The sequence below is a fragment of the Anopheles funestus genome, chromosome 2RL (assembly GCF_943734845.2).
Source record: "Anopheles funestus chromosome 2RL, idAnoFuneDA-416_04, whole genome shotgun sequence".
Classification (NCBI taxonomy): Eukaryota; Metazoa; Arthropoda; class Insecta; order Diptera; family Culicidae; genus Anopheles; species Anopheles funestus.
Genome location: NC_064598.1, coordinates 79,120,621 through 79,147,251, shown reverse-complemented (window position 1 = coordinate 79,147,251; position 26,631 = coordinate 79,120,621). Strand labels below are relative to the sequence as shown.

General features: G+C 39.4%; 1 protein-coding gene and 1 long non-coding RNA gene across 2 annotated transcripts; both read right to left on the bottom strand.

The window, feature by feature from the left end:
* Positions 1 to 588: 588 nt before the first annotated feature.
* Positions 589 to 1,769, bottom strand: LOC125774970 (uncharacterized). The gene is made up of 3 exons (XM_049445347.1): positions 1,264 to 1,769; positions 855 to 1,197; positions 589 to 791 (listed from the first exon to the last, which is right to left on the bottom strand). The coding sequence occupies exons 1-3, from the start codon at positions 1,767 to 1,769 to the stop codon at positions 678 to 680; spliced, it is 963 nt and encodes a 320-aa protein (XP_049301304.1). The 3' UTR covers positions 589 to 677.
* Positions 1,770 to 16,472: 14,703 nt separating this feature from the next.
* LOC125761951 (uncharacterized) lies at positions 16,473 to 23,243 on the bottom strand. The gene is made up of 3 exons (XR_007418148.1): positions 21,813 to 23,243; positions 18,048 to 18,237; positions 16,473 to 17,478 (listed from the first exon to the last, which is right to left on the bottom strand). It is a non-coding gene; the product is annotated as an uncharacterized LOC125761951 (long non-coding RNA).
* Between the last annotated feature and the right edge of the window lie 3,388 nt (positions 23,244 to 26,631).

Here is a 26,631-nt window from a genome sequence, read left to right as displayed (position 1 = left end):
AAGGGCTACATAAACATTTTAAACAAATATATTACAGCAAAGAATGATTATTATCATTTATTTATTTTTAACTTTAAGTGCAAATCAATCTAAAAACATTGAAATTTTAACTTTATGTAAACCTTGAAATGCGTGTGGAGTAAAAGACACAGCAAGAAGTTAACGATAAGTTTGAAAAGGTAAAACCACAAGAAGGCGGTTGTCGAAAGTTTGTACCAGATTACCCATCTAACCGACTTACCACAACATCCCAAATTCTTTCATCTTGATGGGTTGAAATGTTTGATAACTTGATAATTCTAAGAATTTAATGGCTTCCATCCACATGTTTGCTATTAAGAAAATCGTCTAAGATGTGGCTTTATAAGCAATCAATTCTGTAATCCCATGTGTGAATGTGCAGCCTATTATAAGATTAAAACACATTTTTCAAAACGAGATAAAATGAGTAAGATTTTTGCACCATTTCACTGAACTGCAATACATTCGCGTAGAAAAGCTTCCCGGCGGTCAAGATGATGGGTTTCTGCGAACGATGAATCATGAAGAGAATTTGCTTTTGTACGGTGATCGATTGATCGTACCAGGCTAGCTGTTGAAGGGCCATCAACACTTCTTCACCCTGAAATGTGAATAGAGCAATTAGCATTTGCAATAAGCCCATGGTTTGGATAATTTTATCCATCACTAGCCTTATCAGTTAGCTGTGTTCCCAGTGTGCAGTACGTGTAGGTTTCCACTGTCACAATGAGCAGCAGTATGAGTACGTTTAAAATTCTTGAGTCAAATCCCTACAGAAAGGAGTAAAGAAGTGCTACAGTATTATGTATTCTGTGAAGAAGTTATTACCGTACCATCAGCAATATGTAGAAAAGCATAAGACACCATATGGCACTGCAGAATGTAAGTTGAATCAGAAGCGAGAGGTTGAGAGTGTCCTGTAAGCTCTGGGCGCACAGCAAAGTGTCCCGATGCGAGTCGATGACGGTGCTGAGTTGGGTTTGTGAGATGTGTTCCTTCAGTTCACGTATCTGCATTGCGGTCACTTGAAACATTAGGCATGTGATCCTGATGACGGACACATCCATCACGTCCTTAATGCACAGTGAAGATGCGGAGGTGACCGTCAACAAGCATATGATCAGCGTGTAGAAGGCAAAGTGCAGTACATTGAAGCGAATGTCCAGGTAGTAAAGGCTGAGTATGAGAAATATACACTTATATAGGTATAATATAAGACACTTTACTTATTTAGCGCCATACTTCATTTCACTGGATATGATAAACTCTTCCGGCTCGTTTGTTAAATTGTGCGTGTTACGAATGTAAACGCCAGTCGATGCTATCGGAGGCATTACGCAGTACAGGATGTATAGGAGGAAAAAACATTTGCAACAGGTCACCGAAAACTTGTTAACTTTGCCATTCGATTTGATCAGAAACGTGTCAATGGCTTCCGAGTAGCGCTTGTTAGCACACCGTTGCAGCATATCAACCAACCGGTACAGATTTTCCCGTCGAAAGTAAAGGGCCAATATTTGCGAGTACAAGTAAGAGACAAAGGCTAACTCGGAACCCAACCGCAACAGCATTACCGTATCATCAATCTTTACCAATACGCGTGGCACAAGACTAAAGACCAGATAAAACACAACCTGACACCAGTACAGAAGTTTCGGCTTTTCGTCTCGCCCTAAACCAAACAGCGTCAGCAACCGGCAACCGATCGGGATCACTTCACGAGGATCGTCAATTTGCAGCAGCTTCATGATGCGTACAATCACCTGCAAACTGACCTATTGCACACTGGATCTGGATGGGCAATATGCTGTTTTATATGGGTTCGTTATGAAAATGTTCTTTACCTCTTACGATTGCGATGATATTCATGAAATGAGTGGATATAATAATAATGATAGTTATTACACAAACGGTGCAGTAGTTCTGTTTAACCAAACAACCAAATGTTTACCTCTGCTTTTGCTCGTTACAGGGAACAGCGAGTGATTTTCAAGTGAATTGCATCAGGTGCTGACAATAGCTTGGGCCAGATTATGAACGTTCAATAAATAACTCATCGTCCCAGCAACGGTAATACTGGAGTACTGTCCCATTTTACTGCATATTATTTTCCGGAGCACTGGTGCATTTACCGATTCAAGGGTACTTCTGTAATCATAGACTTTGTGGTAATTTGATTGTACATATTATGTGATTAAACTTCGTACTGTGCTTGTAACTTGGAGGACATTTAAAAAAACGTGAGAACGCAACATCTTGTTTTAGATTTCTGATCCAGGGAAAAGTCCCATGTGTAGCAGATTAGTATTGGATACTCACATAGACTTCAAGTGTTATATGTCAAAATGAGTATCAAAAGTTTTCATTTTATTAAAATTAATCATGAGTTGGACGAACGCCATTAGAAACATTATTAGTTTGAGTGAAGATTAGTTATCTCTCTTCAAACATCTGATACACCAGATGTATCATATGTTATCTGTCAAATAAGGTTTGGAGAGATCTAAGGATTTTCGCAAGGAAAACTAGTAAATATATGCATCCTATAGTTGATTCTCAAGGTCATCATAGTGTCTCTGCTCAGATGTCATTGCTTTGTAGTCTTTACATGCATGTATTTATTTCTCTGTACTTTAAATGACAGAGTTAGAAATCTTGTTCTTCTTCTTGGTCTGCTCATGGTCGAGCACGTCGCGAAGACATGACCAGGCCCCCAATCCTTTTCCAGGAAATTCGGTCTAAGGCTGCAGTCCTCCATCCAAGGGTGCATCCGATCTCCGACAGGTTCCACTACAGCTGATCCAGTCATCCAGCTCGCTGTGCTCCTCTACGAGCACCTGCTTGGTTGGGCATGAGTCCAGCACCCTCATCTTATGACCCAAGCTTTGGCAGCCTTTAGGATATCTACATCGCGAAACAGCTCTATCTCAACATCCATCTCTTTTCTATAACAAGTTATCTAGAGTGTTTATCTAGATACGATTTGTGCCTAAGATGATTTGGAATTGTTAATGTGACTGTGGACACGTTATACACCTTTTTGTGTTTTAGCCACTTTATTGGTAGGAACTGTTAAAAGTAGATTCGATAGCCAATCAGGACTCATACATACAAATATGCTACTGAAGGAGCATGGACTCTTCCAAGACTGACGCTTCAAGACATGTGTCATCAAGGAGAACTCCTCTGAATTTCCAATAATCATTATATCTTAAGACAATAAGATAAACATTTGTCATCTCATCGAGCTATATGTTCTTAAAAATATCACAATTTGAAATATACAGTCACTCAGTCACTCTTTTTTTTCTCCTAAGAGGCGTTTAGAGGTCATTGAGGAGTAGTTCTTTTGATATACTGTTTCAACATTATTTATTGCTTAAGCTATACCGAACCAGGATCCATTGTTTAACCATTCCCAACTTAGACAGTAAAGATTCAACGAGCTTTTAATTGCAATGAATAATTTAACCCAAGGTTTTGTGGCTGTGCGTTTAGCCCAGTCGTGTACGGCTTGGGAAAAAAACACTGCCTGTCCCTCTTGATGCGCGCTAATGTATGAGATGCCAAGAAAGGCATGAAGCGAATTATGAGCCTGTTTTTTTGTTGTTATTTGAAGCAAGAAGTATTTTTTTATGGATCTCCATGGTTGGTTTTTCTTTCGCTTGCATTGGAATTCTGACTCGTGCCGCTTGCGTTCCGGAACCGTGCTGTCTCTAAAGGCAGAAAGAAACGATTACAGGAATGATCCCATCAAAGCAGCGAATTCTCGTGCCCCGAGAATGGTAAGAATGGTGCGCTGGATCGTTGGGGCTTTCGGTCTACAATGATTGCATAAATTATCCATAATGTTCGCCTTCGCCGAAGGGCATGAAACGGGATTTCATTAAATTTTGTTGACGGGTACGGGTTCTCCTCCCTTCGTCGGTAACGGGGTTTTACATGGAGTTTGAGTAATGAGAGAAATTAAAATCCCACCCCAAAGAAGGGAGAGGGCTTAACGGTTCATGAAGAATTTCGTTCAAGATGTACCAAAAATCCCGATGGTTGCCATTTTTCTTTCCGCGGCGATTCATGGCGTACGAGAGTGATGCAGCCCTATTCGTGAAGAGTGGTCTGATGGTCTGTCATAAAGCATTGGGAGCTTTTGCTTCTAAACATAAGCATCATCATAGTTAAGGAATGAGCTGAAAAGATCCCGGGGAGCTATAAAGTTCCGAAATCGGGTTGCATATACTCTCGCTGGATGAGTTTGGTCGTAAAAAATCACGACGACATCGTTCGATATTTACGCCGGATACAGCCAGGATTTTGCAACCACTGGCACAACGCAGTCGAAGCGTGATTTCTTTCCTTCGAAATGATTTAATGCACTTTAACCCGTTTTAAGCTTGGTTGGGTACGGTTGCTAAAAAGCGCGCACTGCACTCTGCATGCATCTGTTTATTGTCCTCAACCATGAGAGTTAGTTGGCGGAGAACACGAGAATGTCAAGGTTCCGTTGCCAGCGTACGGTATTCGTTAGGTTTGACCCCATTTTGTGCAGTGAGATTTTTAAGCTCATAAAATGCAAATGGCATATAAAAATTAATGTTTTCCTGAAAGCATCAAGCGTACCAAGGGATATCTCCATGACTTGAGAGACTGAGCTTAAGTTAGCTTTAAAATAGTAAGCACAATTTCTTCTGTATACAATTTTCAAAATAATTGCATGGATTTCTTCACGCTTATTTCGCATCAATTCAACCGAAAACGGGCCCATCCATTAGCGATTCAATTTCCCAGCCGATTACGCCTCGAAAACCTCAAACGTTAATTCTCTTTGTCAGTGTGGTGCTGCAACCGTTCTAGAGACCGAAGATGCTTCAAACTCGTCAGTGAGCCAGTGGGTGTTTTGCTTTTGTTTTTATGCTCGGAATGATATGTCTGGACGCCACAAAGGCTGCAAAGACGAACTCGACATGTGCCCGGCCCTGGGGTGGTGAAATGCATTAATTTTCGCTGTGCAATTTCACCAAAAACTGATGCGAAAAGTGAACCAAAAAGACGTTAGCTGACGTTTCCAGCTGCCATCGGTTCGCTGTGGTTACCACCAGTTGCTGTGTCAAAGTGTCATTGAGCGTAGCTTTCTAATGGTGCCCACCGTGTGTGGAAAGGATGCACCCGTGTGTGTGTGCGCTTTTTTGGGCAGACGAGAATAATCAACCCAAAATTGGCACCAGTTTTTCGAAGTGCTCGAATATCTCTGTCGAAACGGGGAATCGGATTCAACACGTTACCTCAAACCATCAGACCGTTAATGTACGGAACCGGTAATGGTCAACCTCGGAATGGGCTGTTCCGGTTGTTCATCAGTCGAATGTAGAGATCGGATCCGTTGTTGATATTGTTGTTACCTTCCTGCCACACACTAGCAAATGGAGTTGGTTGTTGTTGTTGTTGCCAACATTAGGTTAGCCCCGTGTCTGGCATCGTTTTACCATTCGAATCCGATTCCGAGTTTTGTGGTTTGTTTCGCATAATAACAATCATGCTACCCACCAACCAACAACGGTTGACAACGAACGTCAGTCCGGTGCACATCTCGAACGGGAAGGTTTGCCGTCCAGCCGGTGCACTATATACCGTACTCAGGCTACAAATTACTTGGAATTCTAATTTCGTCAAGCTGTGTACACACTTGTCCACCGGATCGGTGTGACGGTTTTTGGGGCCGAGATAGGGAAACAGTGCGGTGGTAATTTATATGTACATATAAAGTAACGGATTAATGCGAGAAGCTGTGCCGACAAAGTGAACTTTTCCTTTTCCGCGTGCTTGAAGGCAGGTGACCACAGTTGGGATTGATGTGAAACGTTCGACACTCTTTGTTACAGTCAGCTGTATGGGAGGAAATGATACGACAATAGATATGTAAAACATTAAACGTGTGAATTCATCGTTGAATGGTTGTTGCTATACATTGTACTTGCTAAGGAAATATTGAAGAATATTTAATCTTAAAATAAAAGTTATCGATCGAAGCATTTTAGTAATCTGATGTTCAGAAAATGCAATTTATTTCGATTAGATGAAGATATCAAGTACATCAGATATGAAGTCAGATACAGAAATATTCAGGACTTTAATAATCCAAAAGAAAAGAAGTTTTAATTGATTATCTTACGTGAAAAAGAGATGGATTATCTCACTTTAAAACATTTCAATGTTTTTCGTTCGTTATTCCATGTTTTTAATAGTTCGAAGAAGGAATTTTATTGGATGCTATAAACAGTTTTTTGAACAAATTTGAACACTTTCATAAACTGGTTTTAAAGACGATTGTTGTCACTAAAAGGTTTCTTTTAAATGTTCCAATATAGCTACTGCAGTCAAAAAATATTTATTACGACTTAAAAGACACAACGAACAGGGGTTCAACTGTGTACTGTCGCTATCAAAATGTAACATTTAATTATTTAAAGAGATTTGTAAATAATTTATTTTAAGTATTTTAAAATAGTATATAGCGCGGCTATTTACTTTGAGGTCACTGATTTTAAAATGATTATTTATAGAGACATTTAATTATTAAAATTATTTAAATCTCTCATTCCTTTTTATTGGATTTCTTCAAAGCTATGTCATGTTATTTTTTTACATTTTGAATCTTTTTGTAAAAGAGCAAGTCGTTCTCCATTGTAGCAAATTTTCAACGAATAATTTAGGATATAATACAAAAGACTAACTTAAAAATACTCGCTTGAGCCTAATTTTTCATATATTTTATCACTTCAAATGGCCTTTGGTAGCATTAATAGTAATTTCATTACTTCAACTTGCAGTTCTTCCTTAAAAGAGTAATTGAATTATTTGATCATTGTTGTTTCAAAACATTGTGTAAACTCATTCCCATAATTACACACAAAAGCAACGCTGGAGGTATAACCTTTCTCTGTTCGATTTTTGTCTTCAACTCGGGTGATGACATTTTGCTGACCACCAACATGAACCTCTTTCATTCCACATGACGTTCCCTTCGTGTGAGGCTTCGAGCATATAACAAATCATCACGCTACCGTCATCGGGAAAGGGAACCAACCGCATGCGGTACGATGTCGGAACCGTCGTATGCAAACAATCTTTCTCTCTCTCTCTCTCTCTCTCTCTGCCTCATTGTGGTTCAAAAACTTAATGCCATCTTCAACCCCGTTTTCACGCCAACATGAGTGAAATGTTTCATCGTGGTATGACACTGACGGGGCTGCTGATGCTGTCCGGCATGTGCTTGTGACCGTTGTATAATGCTGAAGAGAGGGTTTTTGGTCTGGACATTTTCCGTACGAGAAGTGTCCGCTTTCTGGGTCGAAACACCGAAAACCAAGCGCACATATCGCACCGATGATACGGTTCCACCGAATGAGTGGAAAGGAGCCATTCGATGGAAAAACTGGGGGATTGCGGTTAAACGCCAGTGTGTGCGTTGTTTATGCTACATTTAATGATGTTGCTTTCAAAATATTACGGTTCATTGTTGGAATGTTCGTACGGTGAAATCAACTGTCGGCATCATCGCGGTGTAATGTGCCAGAAAGAAGAACGATCCTTATGCAGGGCGGTACAAGGTACACCAGCTCAGCCCGAAATACTACACACAAGGACATGTGTTTGTGGTGTTTTCCAAATGATGTTCTACACCGAGCGAACTGTAGGTTGAGGACAGTTCCAGGGATCCGAATATCGCTACGAATTGGTGCTTGAGCTTGTATCCTTCCTAAGCATAACAATAACAAAAGGTTCTGATAACAGGCTAACAGCATAAAAAAGAAAAAAAGATATCCACAAAATCAACCTGTATCGTATCGGTACAAGTGATCTAATGGCAGAGAGAAAAAAATGCATTCCGGTGTTTTATAATCCAAACACACCGATATGTACTCACAGGAAGGAAAGAATGAAAAGTGATGCTACGAAAAACCAGGGCCAGGACACGACCGGTACCCGGATTTACCGAAGCCAAGGTACGTAAAGTGACGAAAAATATTATTTTTTAATTTCCCCTTACGGATGAAGTACGTTTCGGGCCCAGCAGCACTAGGCCGGATATTGGTTTCAACCTTAACATCAACAGAGTTGTAACAATATTTCCCATATTGGCCTTCTTGTAGGCTCGTTACCTCGTGCTTTCGGTATGTGTATTCTTGCAATCTCGAGGGGAAAAAAGCTCTTCAAGCGTTAAGGTAAGTTTATGTTTATTTTAATATAAAATGGAAGAGGTTCGGAATTTTTGTTAAAATTGGGAAAGGAAATTTTAGATCAGCATGTTATCCTTTCGTCGATTAACATGTTTCAAAATCCTCTAGCCTGAGGTCGATAAGGAACTTATGGGTACATTGTTATGAAAGTAAACGCAACAAAAAATGTCTCGTGAGACGATAATGGAGTAAGTATTTTTATGTTGGGTGCTAATCGGTATAAAAGGCTTATATTTTCAAACCACATAGGTACAAATAAGATGAGATGTTTTTTCTGAAATGTTTCATAAAATTTGGTACGATAAAAACTAGATATATTAAAAATATAAAAAAAATATTTGTAATAATTTGAAATTTGTTATATTAATTGAATTTAACATTAATTTTAAACGTTAAATTCAAAGTCAGTCATTGTTTTCGATTTTTAAATGCAAAATCCCATATGGCCCGAATCGCAGGATAGACTTTCCTGAAAAGGCAAACAACAAAACCAAAAATAAAAAGGCACAAACACATCTCTTGTGGATGTTGTGTTGGAAAAGCATAAGAATATTTTCGTTGCACATTAATAACATTTTTTTTATTAGAGTTAACATTAGTTAACAAAAAAAAATATTTGAAATACATCAGGCGCCTCCTTGGGAGTGGCCCGGTTGGTTATGTGATAAACGGCGCAAGTTCTACACGACAGGATCGAGTATCATATCTAGACTGTGACTCACTGGGGACTTTCCCCCCTATCAAAGACTAACCAACCGCCTACTTTGTAAAATAAAGCTTGATTTGGCTAGACAGTTCTTAAGAAACAGAAAACAACCAGGCGCCTCCACCATGCGCTTAATTCTTAGTTTGACATTTTTTATAGCATCAAACACTTTTGATTTTTTCTGTTTTTCCCCCATTGAAATAATTTTAATTATTTTTTTTATTCAGATAGAACGGCCGGGGTAATTTTAATTGTTAATGTTATTACAATTCAAATATTTTATAAAAATTTCTTTCTTGTACATATTTTTAATACCTGCTTGAAATGTGTAAAACATGGGACACGTGATTAAATTAAAAGCAGAAAACATAGGTTTTGGTTGATGTTTAAACGAGTTAGAGAAAAAAAAGAACAAAAAGAGAATGAAAATAGTTGTGCCACTCTTCGCAAAATTGGTAACAGTCTGTGTAAAACTATTTTCATAAGTATCATGTGACATGAATGCATCGTCGACAGACGTTTCGATTCGTTACATTCCCTTTCTAATCCTTTGTCGGTTCCTATGGCGCACGCCATACCGATCCAGCATCTAGAACAGTGTACCATTGAGCCATGGGCAAATCAAACGAGTAAGCGGTTATTTCGCAAGTGGCGCAAATTTATCATTCAATCCACTCTTTCACAATTTATGAGACACGCGGCTCGTTTTCATTTTGGTGGATTTATGCGTTACCTCACTTTTCAGCACCATAACCCTTCTGGCCACGTTTCCATGTGTGTGTGTATGTGTGTATATTATTGTGCGATTTGTGAACGCGGAAACCTCTCGTTTCCATTCACCTACTCCTTTTTATGGTATGGCAAAGTCTCCCGCTGGAACAGGTTATTGTCACGAAAATGCAATCCCCGTGAAGTTGACTGCTGTGACACGATATGGCAAAAGTAGGAAAGGCCACAAAACGTACCGAACTGTACACTGTTGATAGTTGAATCGCGAATTCAGGTAAGATCAGAGCTGAATCGGGAAGGTTTTTGTGGTACGGGCCATGTTCAGCACGAACATAAGGTTATCAATCATTAGCAGTCAATAGTGTGTGCCTCCGAAACTCGTGTGGGACATGTGGAATTGTTTAGAAACGGTTCGAGGAGAGTGTGATACGATGGGGACGATGTGCACTCGTTTGTTCGCAGCAATTTGATGCCGGAACTGGTGTCAATGAATGGATTGGGAAAGCCGATTGCAATGGAGCAGCAACCCGAGCATAATGGATGTTCGATGGCAATATTTGCGAAATGGACCACCAACGCAGGTCATTAGCCATACCCGGGCGGGCGGAATGAATGAAAAGGGAAGCCAACGAGTGGAGAGGTTGATGTTTTGAAATGGTTTTGCAAAATATATGAGGCTGTATTTTGAATGCCTGCATGTACACATACAAACACACAATAGGCAGGCAACACATTTCCAATCCAATCGGTGTACCGTGGGTAACGTGCAAGAAAGGGAGAAAAGTTGGACATCTGAACTTATCTAGCTGAAAGCGGAAGCTGAACGAGTGCAAAACATAAGACCCTGGACGTGATGAAGCACTTTGCAATTAGTTCGATTCTAACGCCTTATCATTCATCGGGAACCCAGTTCGGCACTAGTTTGTTGCAACATTAAAAGCGTAGAAGCAGGAATGCTCCCTACCTAAACTACACTTCCAGCAGCAGCAGTTCCTCGCTACAAACACTACTAAAGGAAGCAGACGGTTTACAGGGCAGGGCAGAAACCCTTTTGTCATTTCCGACAACCGGGAACGCAAAAGATATACGGCTGCACAAGGTAACAATCCGGTTTTGTGTGGCTTAGGATTAATGTGCAAAATCGAGCATGCACCTGTGTGTATGTGTGTTGCGCCGTGTATTGTAGTTTGCGTTGAAAAGGTGATTGCCGTTTGAATTTGCAACGGCATTGTTGCTTCACAAGGCAAATGGCTATTTATGGAGAGCGCTGTGTGCAATTATTTATTACATTCGTCCGAGGTGCTGACGTGCTCACGGCGATGCAGTAAATGTCGGTTCGCATATGGTTTCGCAGCAATGTTTGGTCTAATGATGTTTTCGAGGGATGTGAAATTGATGCGAGGAACGGAGGGAAAGTGATAACGTAGTGCATTGATAATAATGTTTTCTACTTGGCAATCTGGAATGTGAGATACTTCGGAAAGCAATATAAATCTTGATGAAGAATTCAAAAAAAGAATTTATGAGTAATGGAGGAAAATATTCAACTCCTGGAAGACAATAATATTATGAATAATAACAAATAGTATTACAGGTTGCATACATTTGGGCGTATAAATAAAATAGTATCTGCTGTGTTCTTTTATTTTTTTCAGATAGACCATTTATGGGACCACCTTCTGCAAGCTTAATAAATAAGATTTGCTCCTTCGTCATATCAATGATTCTGATTGACATACCTATCCACATGGGGAAACGTAAATAAATTAGACTTCCATCCTAGCCTCACCACAATTCGTCACGATTCATCTTAACGAAAGCAGGCCAATTCGTTGCATACGGCAAATCAAAAATGATCGTACACAAATTGAGATGCTGCAGCTGCAGTAAGTAGATTGTTCGGTGAAACAAAAGAGAAAAATGGCTCCCACCGTTACCATCATGAACCGGTTCGGAAGCACTGGTTCGAAGCCACAATCGAAGATGATTGTTGATAAGGATGATGATTGGTAGTGCGCCGCTGCTGCGTGAACATTGAGCCAATGAATCAACCGGTCAGTATGGCTACCGGCAAGCCGGAAACGATGTAACGTTTGTACGTGACCAAGTTGACGATCGAAAACCATTCGGAACCCCGCGTGCGTATATGTGTTTCGTTGCCGTTTAGATGGAAGTTGGTTGACTCCAAACGAAGAAACAATATCCGAGAACTTTTCCTGATCAGTGGACAACTGCGTGGTGTGTAGAACGTGTGGCGAATGTGAATGTGTGCCGGCGAAAAACCTCACCAAAAATGGTCCGAAAGTTGGGACAACTGCTGATGAAAATTTGTCCGAAATTGATTTATCCTTCAATATCCATAAATTGTTCCGTCTTCTAATAAATCCAACCTTTCTTACAGAAGTCGTTCGAAGATGAAGAAAAAAAAACGAAAGCCGACAAGGGTGCTGGTACGTGAGAAGAAAGCTCCACAAGCAAAACGATGATGAATGCCGGGACGATTACGGTCCCAAAACCTGGGCACGCTGGGGTAGGTTTTTGTTATCCATCTGGTGAAAGGAAGGAATTGGAGGCATCTTCAGAAGTCAATCCCCTCTTATCCTGGTGCGACGAAGGCAAACATGTAAATTTAATGTCTACCGGCATCAAATATACATACATTGCAAAAGGGATTTTCATTCCCTGCTTCGGATGCACCGTACTCAGATACGGGCTGTTGTCGAACTTTCCCCATACAAGACAACGAACACAGCACTGTGAAGATGTTCTAGTCTGAGAAGCACCGATCGACCCTTGAAAACACACCGTGGTAGCCGGGGTATTCGGGTCTTTGGATTTGGAACACATCGGGAACACGTACGCTCTGTGTCTGCACGTGCCCTTCCGGGCAGGATGTGCGACAGTAAAGAAAGGCATTTTTCTTCGTTGTGTCCATCCCTGTACGTTTGGGGTTGGGGTTCATAATGTAGTAGATGCAGTACGATTCGCTGAAGCTCCTGGGAATATAGCAAGACTGTTTCTTCAACCTGTATAAAAGCCCCCAAACGATACAGTGACGTTTCGAAAGCGCGTCGTACAACAAACACAATTTAAAGCTCATCCGTTTGCTCTGCTGGAAGCTGGACGGCAGGTTTTCAAAACTTAAACCTGCGACAGAAACAACAAAAAAACAACGGACCATAAATCCAAATGCAATCGTAGTAAGATTGAGCCCAGAAAGGTCCAGTATTATTTTTGCTGTCACGAGACAACCGTTCTTACGGTGGGGGGGTGGATTTAGTATGCGAAAGAGTCGCACACAAAGCTGGCTAGCTTTATTCCAGCCCTACCGAACCTACCGGGAGGCGGGTGGGTAAATGTATTAGATATAGCCACACGGAACTCAACAAATCCAAAATACCGGATCTGAAATTATCATAGATATTGTTAGTTTCCTTTTTGCAAAAAGAAAAGCCGAGATGGTTCGCTACTTATTCCCAATGTTCGAAAGCTTAAGGATCGGTGTGGCTGGATTTGCACTCAGGTTATATTGTCCTGTCTCCTCTGCCTATTCTGCCTCGATAGCACAATTTAGCCTAAAGAATGTTTGCACTTTTTTTCTTCTTCCTTTGTAGATCTATTGGTAGGCCTAGCAGCCATCGGGAACTAAACGACAGGTCACAAATCCTGCCAAGCTTTGCATTCCAATAGCATTGTTAGGAGAGTTTTTATATGTTACATTACACTGTCAACTTGGTCCATTGTGCTAGGTTTTCCTTTGTAAAACAATTCCTTTCTGGATTCGGGGGTAGATTGAACTGTTTTGCAACCCCATTTTCACACACGTCCCATGTATGACCATTATCTTTATTGAAGTTACAAATGGTTCGTACGTGAAATGATAATGCTTGTTTGTGTAGAACTGGTTGTCGACGAGATTAATTTTTGCACAGTGTTAGAGATCTCAATATGTAACGACCTTTGCCGCTCGGCAACGTATGGCCAATGTAGAAATAAAATCATTTTTTAAAAATAATAATCTATATGGATTTTAAATTTTAAATTTACTCAAAAGAGGTTTTAAAAAAAAGTAAGCCTCCTTTGAAAGTGTTGGTAGTTCTTTGATTTGACTTGTACTTTTAATGGTTTTTATTTCTTTTCTTGGTGATCTTGAACAGGTTACATACTAGATTTAACGCTTTTAAATGTTCAAAACCGTAACAACACCTACCAGTTGAAGAAATCTCTTTTCCTCTTCATTAAAATTACTACCGCCTAAGCTTAGCTGACGGCTGAGTGAATGCACGTGCGAAGATATTCGCTAACACTCTCAATATCCGACACCATCGGGAATTTGGCTGTATTGTTGCTGCCTTCTAATTAGACCGACGCTTCCCAGGGCTTGCCCCCCGACGGTGTGCTCGAAATGCCACACCTAATTTGCATAATAAACGAGTAAGTCCACGCATAGTCACGCTTCACCACCGGTGGCGGCGGTGGTGGTAACACCATTTTGTACCCGCGCACCCGCGGAAGAAGTTTTGACGCCACCGTTTTCGATGCGGTAAGGTTGCCGTGTTGGCATGTCAAAGGAACTAATCTCCTTTCCGCCTAATACGCGAAACGATTCTTCCATTCTTCCCCGCCACCTGTTTGTTTGGCATTATTCAATTTCCTTCCCACCCACCCCCATCCTAATAAAGCTAATTCTATCGAAATTTAACTTCCATACGGTCGACGGGCTATCCGGTCGACGCCTTTTGCAGATCGCACCGGGTCGCCTAATGATCTCATGGGAAAGGTGGGCTTCGTTAGGCTCATCCCGACATTAATCACATTTTCCGCACAGTAATGTAAACACAATAAATATTAAATCGCTAATTGCAAAGTCACCTTGCGCGCGAGTTCCTTCCCCTCGCATACTGTAGGACGTGTAAAAATGGTCGAAGGCAATCGTTCACCTTGAAGGTTTGCGACTTCTACATGCGTGGGTGCGTTCGGTTAGGAATTAGCCGAGAATTAGGGGAAGTGGGAACTTTTTCCTCATCAAGGGCGACCGATGAGACGCGTTACCATAAATCAGCCCCCATAGTGCAAGGGCGAACACAGTTTCGAGTCGCTTTGGCTGATATTCCATCAGCCCGTCAGCTCGACTGACGTGCTTTGTCAGGCATCATTACCCTTCGACCTGTGGTTCGTGCTCTTAAGCTTTACTCGCGCGTTAGTGTGTGCTACCGAGGTGGAAGAGAAAAGTTTTTCCCACATCCTAGAAATTAGTTTGATCACGCAAAGCAATTGTTAGGGACATCATCCATACCCAACCCAGCTGGACGAAAAGAACCCGGGAGAAATTGTACCACAAAGCCGGGAGTTGTTCCGTTCTTATCGAGCGGTTAACGGTACAGGTGCGCCATGCGTGGGCTATAATCTTACCAACCTTGGCTTAGATGGCAGTAAACATAAACTTACACGTGTACTTCTTGATCTTCCCGGGTGCGACATAAACACACGCAAGTCTTGCTTGCTGACGCCCATTTACTTTCGTCGTCCGGTTAGATTACGGTCAGGCAGTGTGAGACATGGCTTCTTGGAGGTCAGTTTGGAGTGGAGTCGCGATTACACGCTGAAATAAAAACCTGTTGGGCGTTATTTACGGTGTTGGCAATGAATTGAACAGGGAAGTACATGAAGCATTTCAGCTCATGGATTCATGGAGCCACTGGGAAAATTTAATGTACAGTGATAAGGCAATCACTTTAATAAAATCAATGTTATCAACAAATTTGATTTATTGAACAATTGAGTTGAATGTTGTCATTAATCTTTTTTTTTGTTTTATTTTTTTTATTCACTAAGAACGGTGTTTTTATAGCAATACGATCAGGGCGTTTCTTATGAATAAGAATAAAAATGAAAATCAAGAACGGTTGGGCCGTAATACTATTCATTTATTTGACCATATTTATTCAATTTCCGTGTATTATCGACCTAAACCTATTCAAGAGGATTTCCACACGACAGGACCGGTTCCACACGACAGGACCGGTTCCACACGACAGGACCGGGAATCAAATCCCATACGGACCGCCTCTCCGCAGAAAAGGCTTACTATAGTAGCAAAGACTGACTATATGGCCGTGCTATGGACGTACTAGAGAGAGAAAAAGAGAGAAAGAGTGAGAGAGAAAGAGTGAGAGTGAAAGAGAGAGACTTATTTTCCTCATCTATTTCAGTTTTCTATTTCAACATTTAAAAAAAAGATTCCTCTCAAATATTATAATTTTTTTAATGTTTAGTATTCTATACTGTAAAAATACCTTTTTATGCAGAGCTTTTATCAAATGTTTTAGTTGTTTCACAATTCGTGTTATCGCAAAACTAGTATTATTAGAGCTTGAGAGCTATTCAATAGCATAAATTTTATTTATAAATGGTGAGAAAGAGAAGGTAACAATTCCCTAATTTGTTCCAGAATATCAGATAATCTTCTGTAGAACTAGTGTTAGGTCAAGAGCGAAAAAAGTACCTCTATCGCTCCACTCATCTTATTGTGCGCGCTCCCGCACAGCCCACGCGAAAAAGAGGTAGCTCCGTACGGAGCGCTACACACAGGAGCGATTGTGCGATGCGCTCCCAGAAGCGAATTATCGTACCACAAGGAGCGCTACACACAGGAGCGATTGTGCGAAGCCATTTAAAATTTCCTAAGGCTATAGCCTTACGCTTTTTTGGGAAATTTTGCAAAAATTCTTAAATTGATTTATTTCAATGCGAATCGGTTGCAATAAGCATCTTTTCACTCAAATAATGCTTAAAATTTAAAAAAGCATACAAATAATTAAAAAAATCAAAAAAATCTATACATTTACCAATCTCCAAGGCTCATTTTTGCACCAAGTTTTGTCTATAACTCGGTCGGTATCCAACGGATCGCCAATCTTTGCCTGTGGTCGCTAGATGGCATCAATAACTACATTTTCTTCTTGGACGGCCATGCCCTCAGATGTCTGTGCCAGAAGTTATTCGAGGAACCAAGTTCCATACCCTGTTTGTGAAAATGTAAAATTTTCTTCATTTTTGCACCAAGTTTTGTCTATAACTCGGTCGGTATCCAACGGATCGTCAATTTTTGCCTGTGGTCGATAGATGGCATCAATGGCTACATTTTCTTCTTGGACGGCCATGCCCTCAGATGTCTGTGCCAGAAGTTATTCGAGGAACCAAGTTCCCTACCCTGTTTGTGAAAATGTAAAATTTTCCTCATTTTTGCACCAAGTTTTGCCTATAACTCGGTCCCTATCCAACGGATCGCCAATTTTTGCCTGTGGTCGATAGATGGCATCAATGGCTACATTTTCTTCTTGGACGGCCATGCCCTCAGATGTCTATGCCAGAAGTTATTCGAGGAACCAAATTCCATACCATTTTTTGAGTAATTTAGCAAAATTTTGATAAATATTAATGCGAATTAGTTGCAATAAGTTTCTTTTCACTCAAATAATGTTTTACAAGAAGAAAAGAATAAAAAATAACAAAAAAATAAAAAAAATATTTTCAACTCGAAAATTTCATAAGGGGTACCCCTTGCCATTTTTTTGAGCAAATTAGCAAAATTTAAAAAATTGTTTTATTTTCATGCGAAATTGTTACAATAAGTTTCTTTTCACTCAAACAATGCTTTAAAATAAAAAAGCATACAAAACATTAAAAAAATAAAAAAATCTATACATTTACCAATCTCCAAGGCTCATTTTTGCACCAAGATTTGTCTATAACTCGGTCGGTATCCAACGGATCGCCAATCTTTGCCTGTGGTCGCTAGATGGCATCAATAACTACATTTTCTTCTTGGACGGCCATGCCCTCAGATGTCTGTGCCAGAAGTTATTCGAGGAACCAAGATCCATACCCTGTTTGTGAAAATGTAAAATTTTCCTCATTTTTGCACCAATTTTTGTCTATAACTCGGTCCCTATCCACCGGATCGTCAATCTTTAAACTTTGGTCGATAGATGGCACCAATGGCTACATTTTCTTCTTGGACGGCCATGCCCTCAGTTGTCTGTGCCAGAAGTTATTTGAGGAACCAAGTTCCCTACCCTGTTTGTGAAAATATAAAATTTTCCTCATTTTTGCACCAAGTTTTGCCGATAACTCGGTTAGTATCCAACGGATCGCCAATCTTTGCCTGTGGCCGATAGATGGCATCAATGGCTACATTTTCTTCTTGGACGGCCATGCCCTCAGATGTCTGTGCCAGAAGTTATTCGAGACACCAAGTTCCATACCCTGTTTGTGAAAATGTAAAATTTTCCTCATTTTTGCACCAAGTTTTGTCTCTAACTCGGTCGGTATCCAACGGATCGCCAACCTTCAACCTGTGGTCGATAGATGGCATCAATGGCTACATTTTCTTCTTGGACGGCCATGCCCTCAGATGTCTGTGCCAGAAGTTATTCGAGAAACCAAGTTCCATACCCTGTTTGATAAAATGTAAAATTTTCCTCATTTTTGCACCAAGTTTTGTCTATAACTCGGTCCCTATCCAACGGATCGTCAATCTTTAAACTTTGGTCGATAGATGGCACCAATGGCTACATTTTCTTCTTGGACGGCCATGCCCTCAGTTGTCTGTGCCAGAAGTTATTTGAGGAACCAAGTTCCATACCCTGTTTGTGAAAATATAAAATTTTCCTCATTTTTGCACCAAGTTTTGCCGATAACTCGGTTAGTACCCATCGGATCGCCAATCTTTGCCTGTGGTCGATAGATGGCATCAATGGCTACATTTTCTTCTTGGACGGCCATGCCCTCAGATGTCTATGCCAGAAGTTATTCGAGAAACCAAGTTCCATACCCTGTTTGTGAAAATGTAAAATTTTCCTCATTTTTGCACCAAGTTTTGTCTCTAACTCTGTCGGTATTCAACGGATCGCCATTCTTTGCCTGTGGTCGATAGATGGCATCAATGGCTACATTTTCTTCTTGGACGGCCATGCTCTCAGATGTCTATGCCAGAAGTTATTCGAGAAACCAAGTTCCATACCCTGTTTGATAAAATGTAAAATTTTCCTCATTTTTGCACCAAGTTTTGTCTATAACTCGGTCCCTATCCAACGGATCGTCAATCTTTAAACTGTGGTCGATAGATGGCACTAATGGCTACATTTTCTTCTTGGACGGTCATGCCCTCAGATGACTGTGCCAGAAGTTATTCGAGGAACTAAATTCCATACCATTTTTTGAGTAATTTAGCAAAATGTAAAAAATTGATAAATTTTAATGCGAATTAGTTGCAATAAGTTTCTTTTCACTCAAATAATGTTTTAGAAGAAGAAAAGAATAAAAAATAACAAAAAAATAAAAAAAAATATTTTCAACTCGAAAATTTCATAAGAGGTACCCCTTGCCATTTTTTTGAGCAAATTAGCAAAATTTAAGAAATTGTTTTATTTTCATGCGAAATTGTTACAATAAGTTTCTTTTCACTCAAATAATGCTTTAAAATAAAAAAGCATACAAAACACTAAAAAAATCAAAAAAATCTATACATTTACCAATCTCCAAGGCTCATTTTTGCACCAAGATTTGTCTATTACTCGGTCGGTATCCAACGGATCGCCAATCTTTGCCTGTGGTCGCTAGATGGCATCAATGGCTACATTTTCTTCTTGGACGGCCATGCCCTCAGATGTATGTGCCAGAAGTTATTCGAGGAATCAAATTCCATACCTTGTTTGTGAAAATGTAAAATTTTCCTCATTTTTGCACCAAGTTTTGTCTATAAATCGGTTGGTATCCAACGGATCTCCAATCTTTAAACTGTGGTCGATAGATGGCATCAATGGGTACATTTTCTTCTTGGACGGCCATGCCCTCAGATGTCTGTGCCAGAAGTTATTCGAGAAACCAAGTTCCATACCCTGTTTGTGAAAATGTAAAATTTTCCTCATTTTTTGCACCAATTTTTGTCTATAACTCGGTCCCTATCCAACGGATCGTCAATCTTTAAACTTTGGTCGATAGATGGCACCAATGGGTACATTTTCTTCTTGGACGGCCATGCCCTCAGATGTCTGTGCCAGAAGTTATTCGAGAAACCAAGTTCCATACCCTGTTTGTGAAAATGTAAAATTTTCCTCATTTTTTGCACCAATTTTTGTCTATAACTCGGTCCCTATCCAACGGATCGTCAATCTTTAAACTTTGGTCGATAGATGGCATCAATGGCTACATTTTCTTCTTGGACGGCCATGCCCTCAGATGTCTGTGCCAGAAGTTATTCGAGAAACCAAGTTCCATACCCTGTTTGTGAAAATGTAAAATTTTCCTCATTTTTGCACCAAGTTTTGTCTATAACTCTGTCGGTATTCAACGGATCGCCATTCTTTGCCTGTGGTCGATAGATGGCATCAATGGCTACATTTTCTTCTTGGACGGCCATGCTCTCAGATGTCTATGCCAGAAGTTATTCGAGAAACCAAGTTCCATACCCTGTTTGATAAAATGTAAAATTTTCCTCATTTTTGCACCAAGTTTTGTCTATAACTCGGTCCCTATCCAACGGATCGTCAATCTTTGCCTGTGGTCGATAGATGGCACTAATGGCTACATTTTCTTCTTGGACGGTCATGCCCTCAGATGACTGTGCCAGAAGTTATTCGAGGAACTAAATTCCATACCATTTTTTGAGTAATTTAGCAAAATGTAAAAAATTGATAAATTTTAATGCGAATTAGTTGCAATAAGTTTCTTTTCACTCAAATAATGTTTTAGAAGAAGAAAAGAATAAAAAATAACAAAAAAATAAAAAAAATATTTTCAACTCGAAAATTTCATAAGGGGTACCCCTTGCCATTTTTTTGAGCAAATTAGCAAAATTTAAAAAATTGTTTTATTTTCATGCGAAATTGTTACAATAAGTTTCTTTTCACTCAAATAATGCTTTAAAATAAACAAGCATACAAAACATTAAAAAAATCAAAAAAATCGATACATTTACCAATCTCCAAGGCTCATTTTTGCACCAAGATTTGTCTATAACTCGGTCGGTATCCAACGGATCGCCAATCTTTGCCTGTGGTCGCTAGATGGCATCAATGGCTACATTTTCTTCTTGGACGGCCATGCCCTCAGATGTCTGTGCCAGAAGTTATTCGAGGAACCAAGTTCCATACCCTGTTTGTGAAAATGTAAAATTTTCCTCATTTTTTGCACCAATTTTTGTCTATAACTCGGTCCCTATCCAACGGATCGTCAATCTTTAAACTTTGGTCGATAGATGGCACCAATGGCTACATTTTCTTCTTGGACGGCCATGCCCTTAGATGTTTGTGCCAGAAGTTATTCGAGGAACCAAATTCCATACCATTTTTTGAGTAATTTAGCAAAATGTAAAAAATTGATAAATTTTAATGCGAATTAGTTGCAATAAGTTTCTTTTCACTCAAATAATGTTTTAGAAGAAGAAAAGAATAAAAAATAACAAAAAAATAAAAAAAATATTTTCAACTCGAAAATTTCATAAGGGGTACCCCTTGCCATTTTTTTGAGCAAGTTAGCAAAATTTAAAAAATTGTTTTATTTTCATGCGAAATTGTTACAATAAGTTTCTTTTCACTCAAATAATGCTTTAAATTTAAAAAAGCATACAAAACATTAAAAAATTAAAAAAAATCTATACATTTACCAATCTCCAGGGCTCATTTTTGCACCAAGATTTGTCTATAACTCGGTCGGTATCCAACGGATCGCCAATCTTTGCCTGTGGTCGCTAGATGGCATCAATGGCTACATTTTCTTCTTGGACGGCCATGCCCTCAGATGTCTGTGCCAGAAGTTATTCGAGGAACCAAGTTCCATACCCTGTTTGTGAAAATGTAAAATTTTCCTCATTTTTGCACCAAATTTTGCCTATAACTCGGTTAGTATCCAACGGATCGCCAATCTTTGCCTGTGGTCGATAGATGGCATCAATGGCTACATTTTCTTCTTGGACGGCCATGCCCTCAGATGTCTGTGCCAGAAGTTATTCGAGAAACCAAGTTCCATACCCTGTTTGTGAAAATGTAAAATTTTCCTCATTTTTGCACCAAGTTTTGTCTCTAACTCTGTCGGTATTCAACGGATCGCCAACCTTCAACCTGTGGTCGATAGATGGCATCAATGGCTACATTTTCTTCTTGGACGGCCATGCCCTCAGATGTCTGTGCCAGAAGTTATTGGAGGAACCAAATTCCATACCATTTTTTGAGTAATTTAGCAAAATGTAAAAATTTGATATGTTTTAATGCGAATTAGTTGCAATAAGTTTCTTTTCACTCAAATAATGTTTTAGAAGAAGAAAAGAATAAAAAATAACAAAAAAATAAAAAAAATATTTTCAACTCGAAAATTTCATAAGGGGTACCCCTTGCCATTTTTTTGAGCAAATTAGCAAAATTTAAAAAATTGTTTTATTTTCATGCGAAATTGTTACAATAAGTTTCTTTTCACTCAAATAATGCTTTAAAATAAAAAAGCATACAAAACATTAAAAAAATCAAAAAAATCTATACATTTACCAATCTCCAAGGCTCATTTTTGCACCAAGTTTTGTCTATAACTCGGTTGGTATCCAACGGATTTCCAATATTTGAACTGTGGTCGATAGATGGCACCAATGGCTACATTTTCTTCTTGGACGGCCATGCCCTCAGATGTCTGTGCCAGAAGTTATTCGAGGAACCAAGTTCCATACCCTGTTTGTGAAAATGTAAAATTTTCCTCATTTTTGCACCAAGTTTTGCCTATAACTCGATTAGTATCCAACGGATCGCCAATTTTTGCCTGTGGTCAATAGATGGCATCAATGGCTACATTTTCTTCTTGGACGGCCATGCCCTCAGATGTCTGTGCCAGAAGTTATTCGAGGAACCAAGTTCCATACCCTGTTTGTGAAAATGTAAAATTTTCCTCATTTTTGCACCAAGTTTTGCCTATAACTCGATTAGTATCCAACGGATCGCCAATCTTTGCCTGTGGTCAATAGATGGCATCAATGGCTACATTTTCTTCTTGGACGGCCATGCCCTCAGATGTCTGTGCCAGAAGTTATTCGAGAAACCAAGTTCCATACCCTGTTTGTGAAAATGTAAAATTTTCCTCATTTTTGCACCAAGTTTTGTCTCTAACTCTGTCGGCATTCAACGGATCGCCAATCTTTGCCTGTGGTCGATAGATGGCATCAATGGCTACATTTTCTTCTTGGACGGCCATGCCCTCAGATGTTTGTGCCAGAAGTTATTCGAGAAACCAAGTTCCATACCCTGTTTGATAAAATGTAAAATTTTCCTCATTTTTGCACCAAGTTTTGTCTATAACTCGGTCCCTTTCAAACGGATCGTCAATCTTTAAACTGTGGTCGATAGATGGCATCAATGGCTACATTTTCTTCTTGGACGGCCATGCCCTCAGATGTCTGTGCCAGAAGTTATTCGAGGAACCAAATTCCATACCATTTTTTGAGTAATTTAGCAAAATGTAAAAAATTGATATGTTTTAATGCGAATTAGTTGCAATATGTTTCTTTTCACTCAAATAATGTTTTAGAAGAAGAAAAGAATAAAAAATAACAAAAAAATAAAAAAAATATTTTCAACTTGAAAATTTCATAAGGGGTACCCCTTGCCATTTTTTTGAGCAAATTAGCAAAATTTAAAAAATTGTTTTATTTTCATGCGAATCGATTGAAATGAGTTTCTTTTCACTCAAATAGTGCTTTAAATATAAAAAAAAGAATAAAAAAACAAAATTTTAATAAAAAGAATAATAAAATAATAATATATAAAAGAATAATAAATAAAAAGAAAAAAAAAGAGCGAAAGAGGTATTTCAATCGCTCCGGTTATCTTATTGTTCGCGCTCCCGCACAACTCACGGGAAAAAGAGGAATCGCTCCTGCGTGCAGCGCTCCGTGTGGAGCTACCTCAAGTGAACCACACACTTTAGAGAGCGAGAGCGGTGCGCTCCGCTCTTGCAAAAAAGCTACTTGACCCAACACTATGTAGAACTTACTTAACGTTCTCAATCGTAAGTTTTTGCTGTAGCTTTCGAATTCGATCTAAACCAGTCACACTCCTTGTCAATCAAGGTGTCAGTACTGCAGTGATGCAATGGATTATTCAAAATGGTTTCCCAAACAGTCTCATGTCCACATTGTGCTCATGTCCTTTCCTGTTTTTTAATAGTAGAAAATAGTTATGTTCGCTCAAAACGCTTGTGTAGCAAAGAATATATGCTTAACATCTAAATACATAATACTCAACATTTTAATACAGGGGTGGCCAGACAATTGCGCGTAAGCTTATCAAATGATGGGAAAGTCTAATAAGAAGTCCGATAGAAAAATATCTTTGGTATAAAAAAAACATTCAAAAAATCCCTTTCTATTGTTTTTTTATATTTTTAATCACATATTGGTTTTGCTAATAAATTCGTCGAAATAGTAAAATAATAATAATTGCAATTAATAAGATTAATTTCAATAAAAAAAAATACTGCAATAACGTACATATGCAGTACCCATATGCACCCAGTTCAATTCACCACCATTAATCGCTTGAAACGTAAAAGCAAACAACCCCCATCTGCAGCTGTTTGATTTATTTCAATTTCCCCCCGAGGGAGTGGCGGTAAAAGAATAAAAGATGCAGCAGCTATCAAGCGAACATCAGCACAATTGCAATTGAGTTCTCATTAGGGGCAAAATAGGATTGAAGTTCTACCGACAAGTTTCATCCGGTGTGTTGATGAAAGGAGTAACGATCGGTGGAAAACAGTTTGAAAAGAATTAAGCTTAAATTCGCACAAAAGGAAAGAGAGCTAACGAAACAACAAATTATCCTTCTTCACCGTATGTGTATTGTGCTGGAGTGGAAATTGGAGCATAAGAAAAAACAAGGCAAAAGGCACAAAAAGCTTGTAGCTCGTAAATCAATCTCTACCCAATAAGTTCTTTTCCTGTGTGCTGCAATTTTCAAACCCAGTTCCGGTGTGGTACTACGCTGATGTTCGATCGCTCGTCGATACCAGGTTGTGCCTTTCCGGTTTCCCAGCTTCTCGTCCGTGTACTCGTGAGACTTTTCTCCTTCACTCCTAACTAATGCTGTTCCTTCGCGTGGAATAATCGTCTTGAGAATTGCCGAAAGGGGATGATATGGTCTGTGCCAAGTGCTTCAGTACAAAACCCACCATTCTGACTACGAAGCCCTCGTTCTCTCTCTTTCACTCACTCTGATTAGTTCTTAATTTCGACAGACTGCTGCTGTCAGGTTCGTCCGAGTCGCACATGTACAAACATACAAGCTCGTGCTTGTACGCTGCTGGATCGCAATTCGTGTGCATTCACACGTACCATGGCGGCAATCACAACCGAGAAGTGCAGCTGGCAAAAATCCGATGTTGGGTGGGGGAGGTCTGTGTGTGTATTTAGTTTTTCTGCTCACGTATTTTTTCCTCCAACACACACACACACCCGATGAAGCGAGGCGCGTCTGGCTGCAGCCCGGGAAAGGTGTGCTTGAATTGAAGAGATTTCTCTAATTGCTGTCGAAAAATGTTTTTCTTTTTGCCGCACTAAATGTCTTCACGTCGTTGGCGTGTTGGGGGGTTGGGTGTTTTGGCCGGGTTGTGTTTCTGTTCTGGTTTTTCTTTTCCCACTTGTGTTCGAATGATTTCCGGCGCGAGTCACGCTGAAGTACGGTGGAAATGGCTTCTTGATGGTGGGAAGAGACTTTGGAACCGGGGAGTTTTTTTTGAGAGCAAATAATTGTTCCCAGGCAGCAATACACAGTGAGTAGCGGGAAAAAATGGACAAAATTTGTGTGTATTATCATAATAATATTTAAACATTAAATATATTATTGAATGTTAAAAAACTGATTTTTTATTTTTAGCATCAATTTTAAGCATGATCATACAACACAAAAAATAACCAGATGAAATATGAATTTAACACTTAAATTCGAGACATTTTTTTATTAAAACGAAAATGGACTTCAATCTATTTTTCATTCAAATATTTTTAACATAAGGCGACATGTTGGCATTAACTAGTTTTGTTTCTTAACATTCCCAACGATTTAAAATTTGTAATGTTTTCTAAGCTTAGTTTATTTAAAAGTTTCCTTAATTTTAGCGTTTTGAAAAAAATCTTACTCATAGAATGGAATTAGTTTTGTCCAAAAAATCGAATCAAAATTCCAATCTTTTATTTAATTTTATTTTCCCACCAAAAGCACAACATTTTTCTTCACCATTTCCATTACCAGCACGGCGATGTGTTGGAAAGAAAATATTGATTCACCAAAAGACAACGAAGTCTGTTGCGATGTTGCGGGGCTGAAAACGAAAACTGAAAGGGATGGGTAATGTTTTGCCACATCGCCGGAAATAGCTGCCAATGAGAAGATGAACGACGTGCGCCATGACAGGAAACTGGTTCCCAATGATCCACTTGCTACGTGGATCGACGGTGCGCCCTGACTTGCGAACTGAGCAGTGGAAAATGATGCGAGTGATTGTGAATTTTCCCATTTTCTTTTATTCCTTGCCACGAGCCGACACCTGAAACGGACGCTTGATCAGCTTTTGGGAGCAGAATTCTATTTCGTTTAATTTTGAATTGTTTCTCTCTTGTGCTTTTTGGAACAAACGGAAGCTTTCGTATCGATAAATGAAGCTACAATTGTACGTATCGATTGTGCCGAGCTTTGTTTTTTTTACATCCGAATGAATCAGCACCATTAAGTCACTATTGATTACTAATCTTTCGATAGTTTTTCACTGTTACTTACGGGATGGAAAGGATCTTTTCAACGATGACCAAGTGAAAAAAGAAAATCGTCTTCAAGAAAACATGCCTTTCCCATTTGTGATGCGGTGTTTCAGTTTGAAGATCCAGATGACCAGCAAATGGTGGAC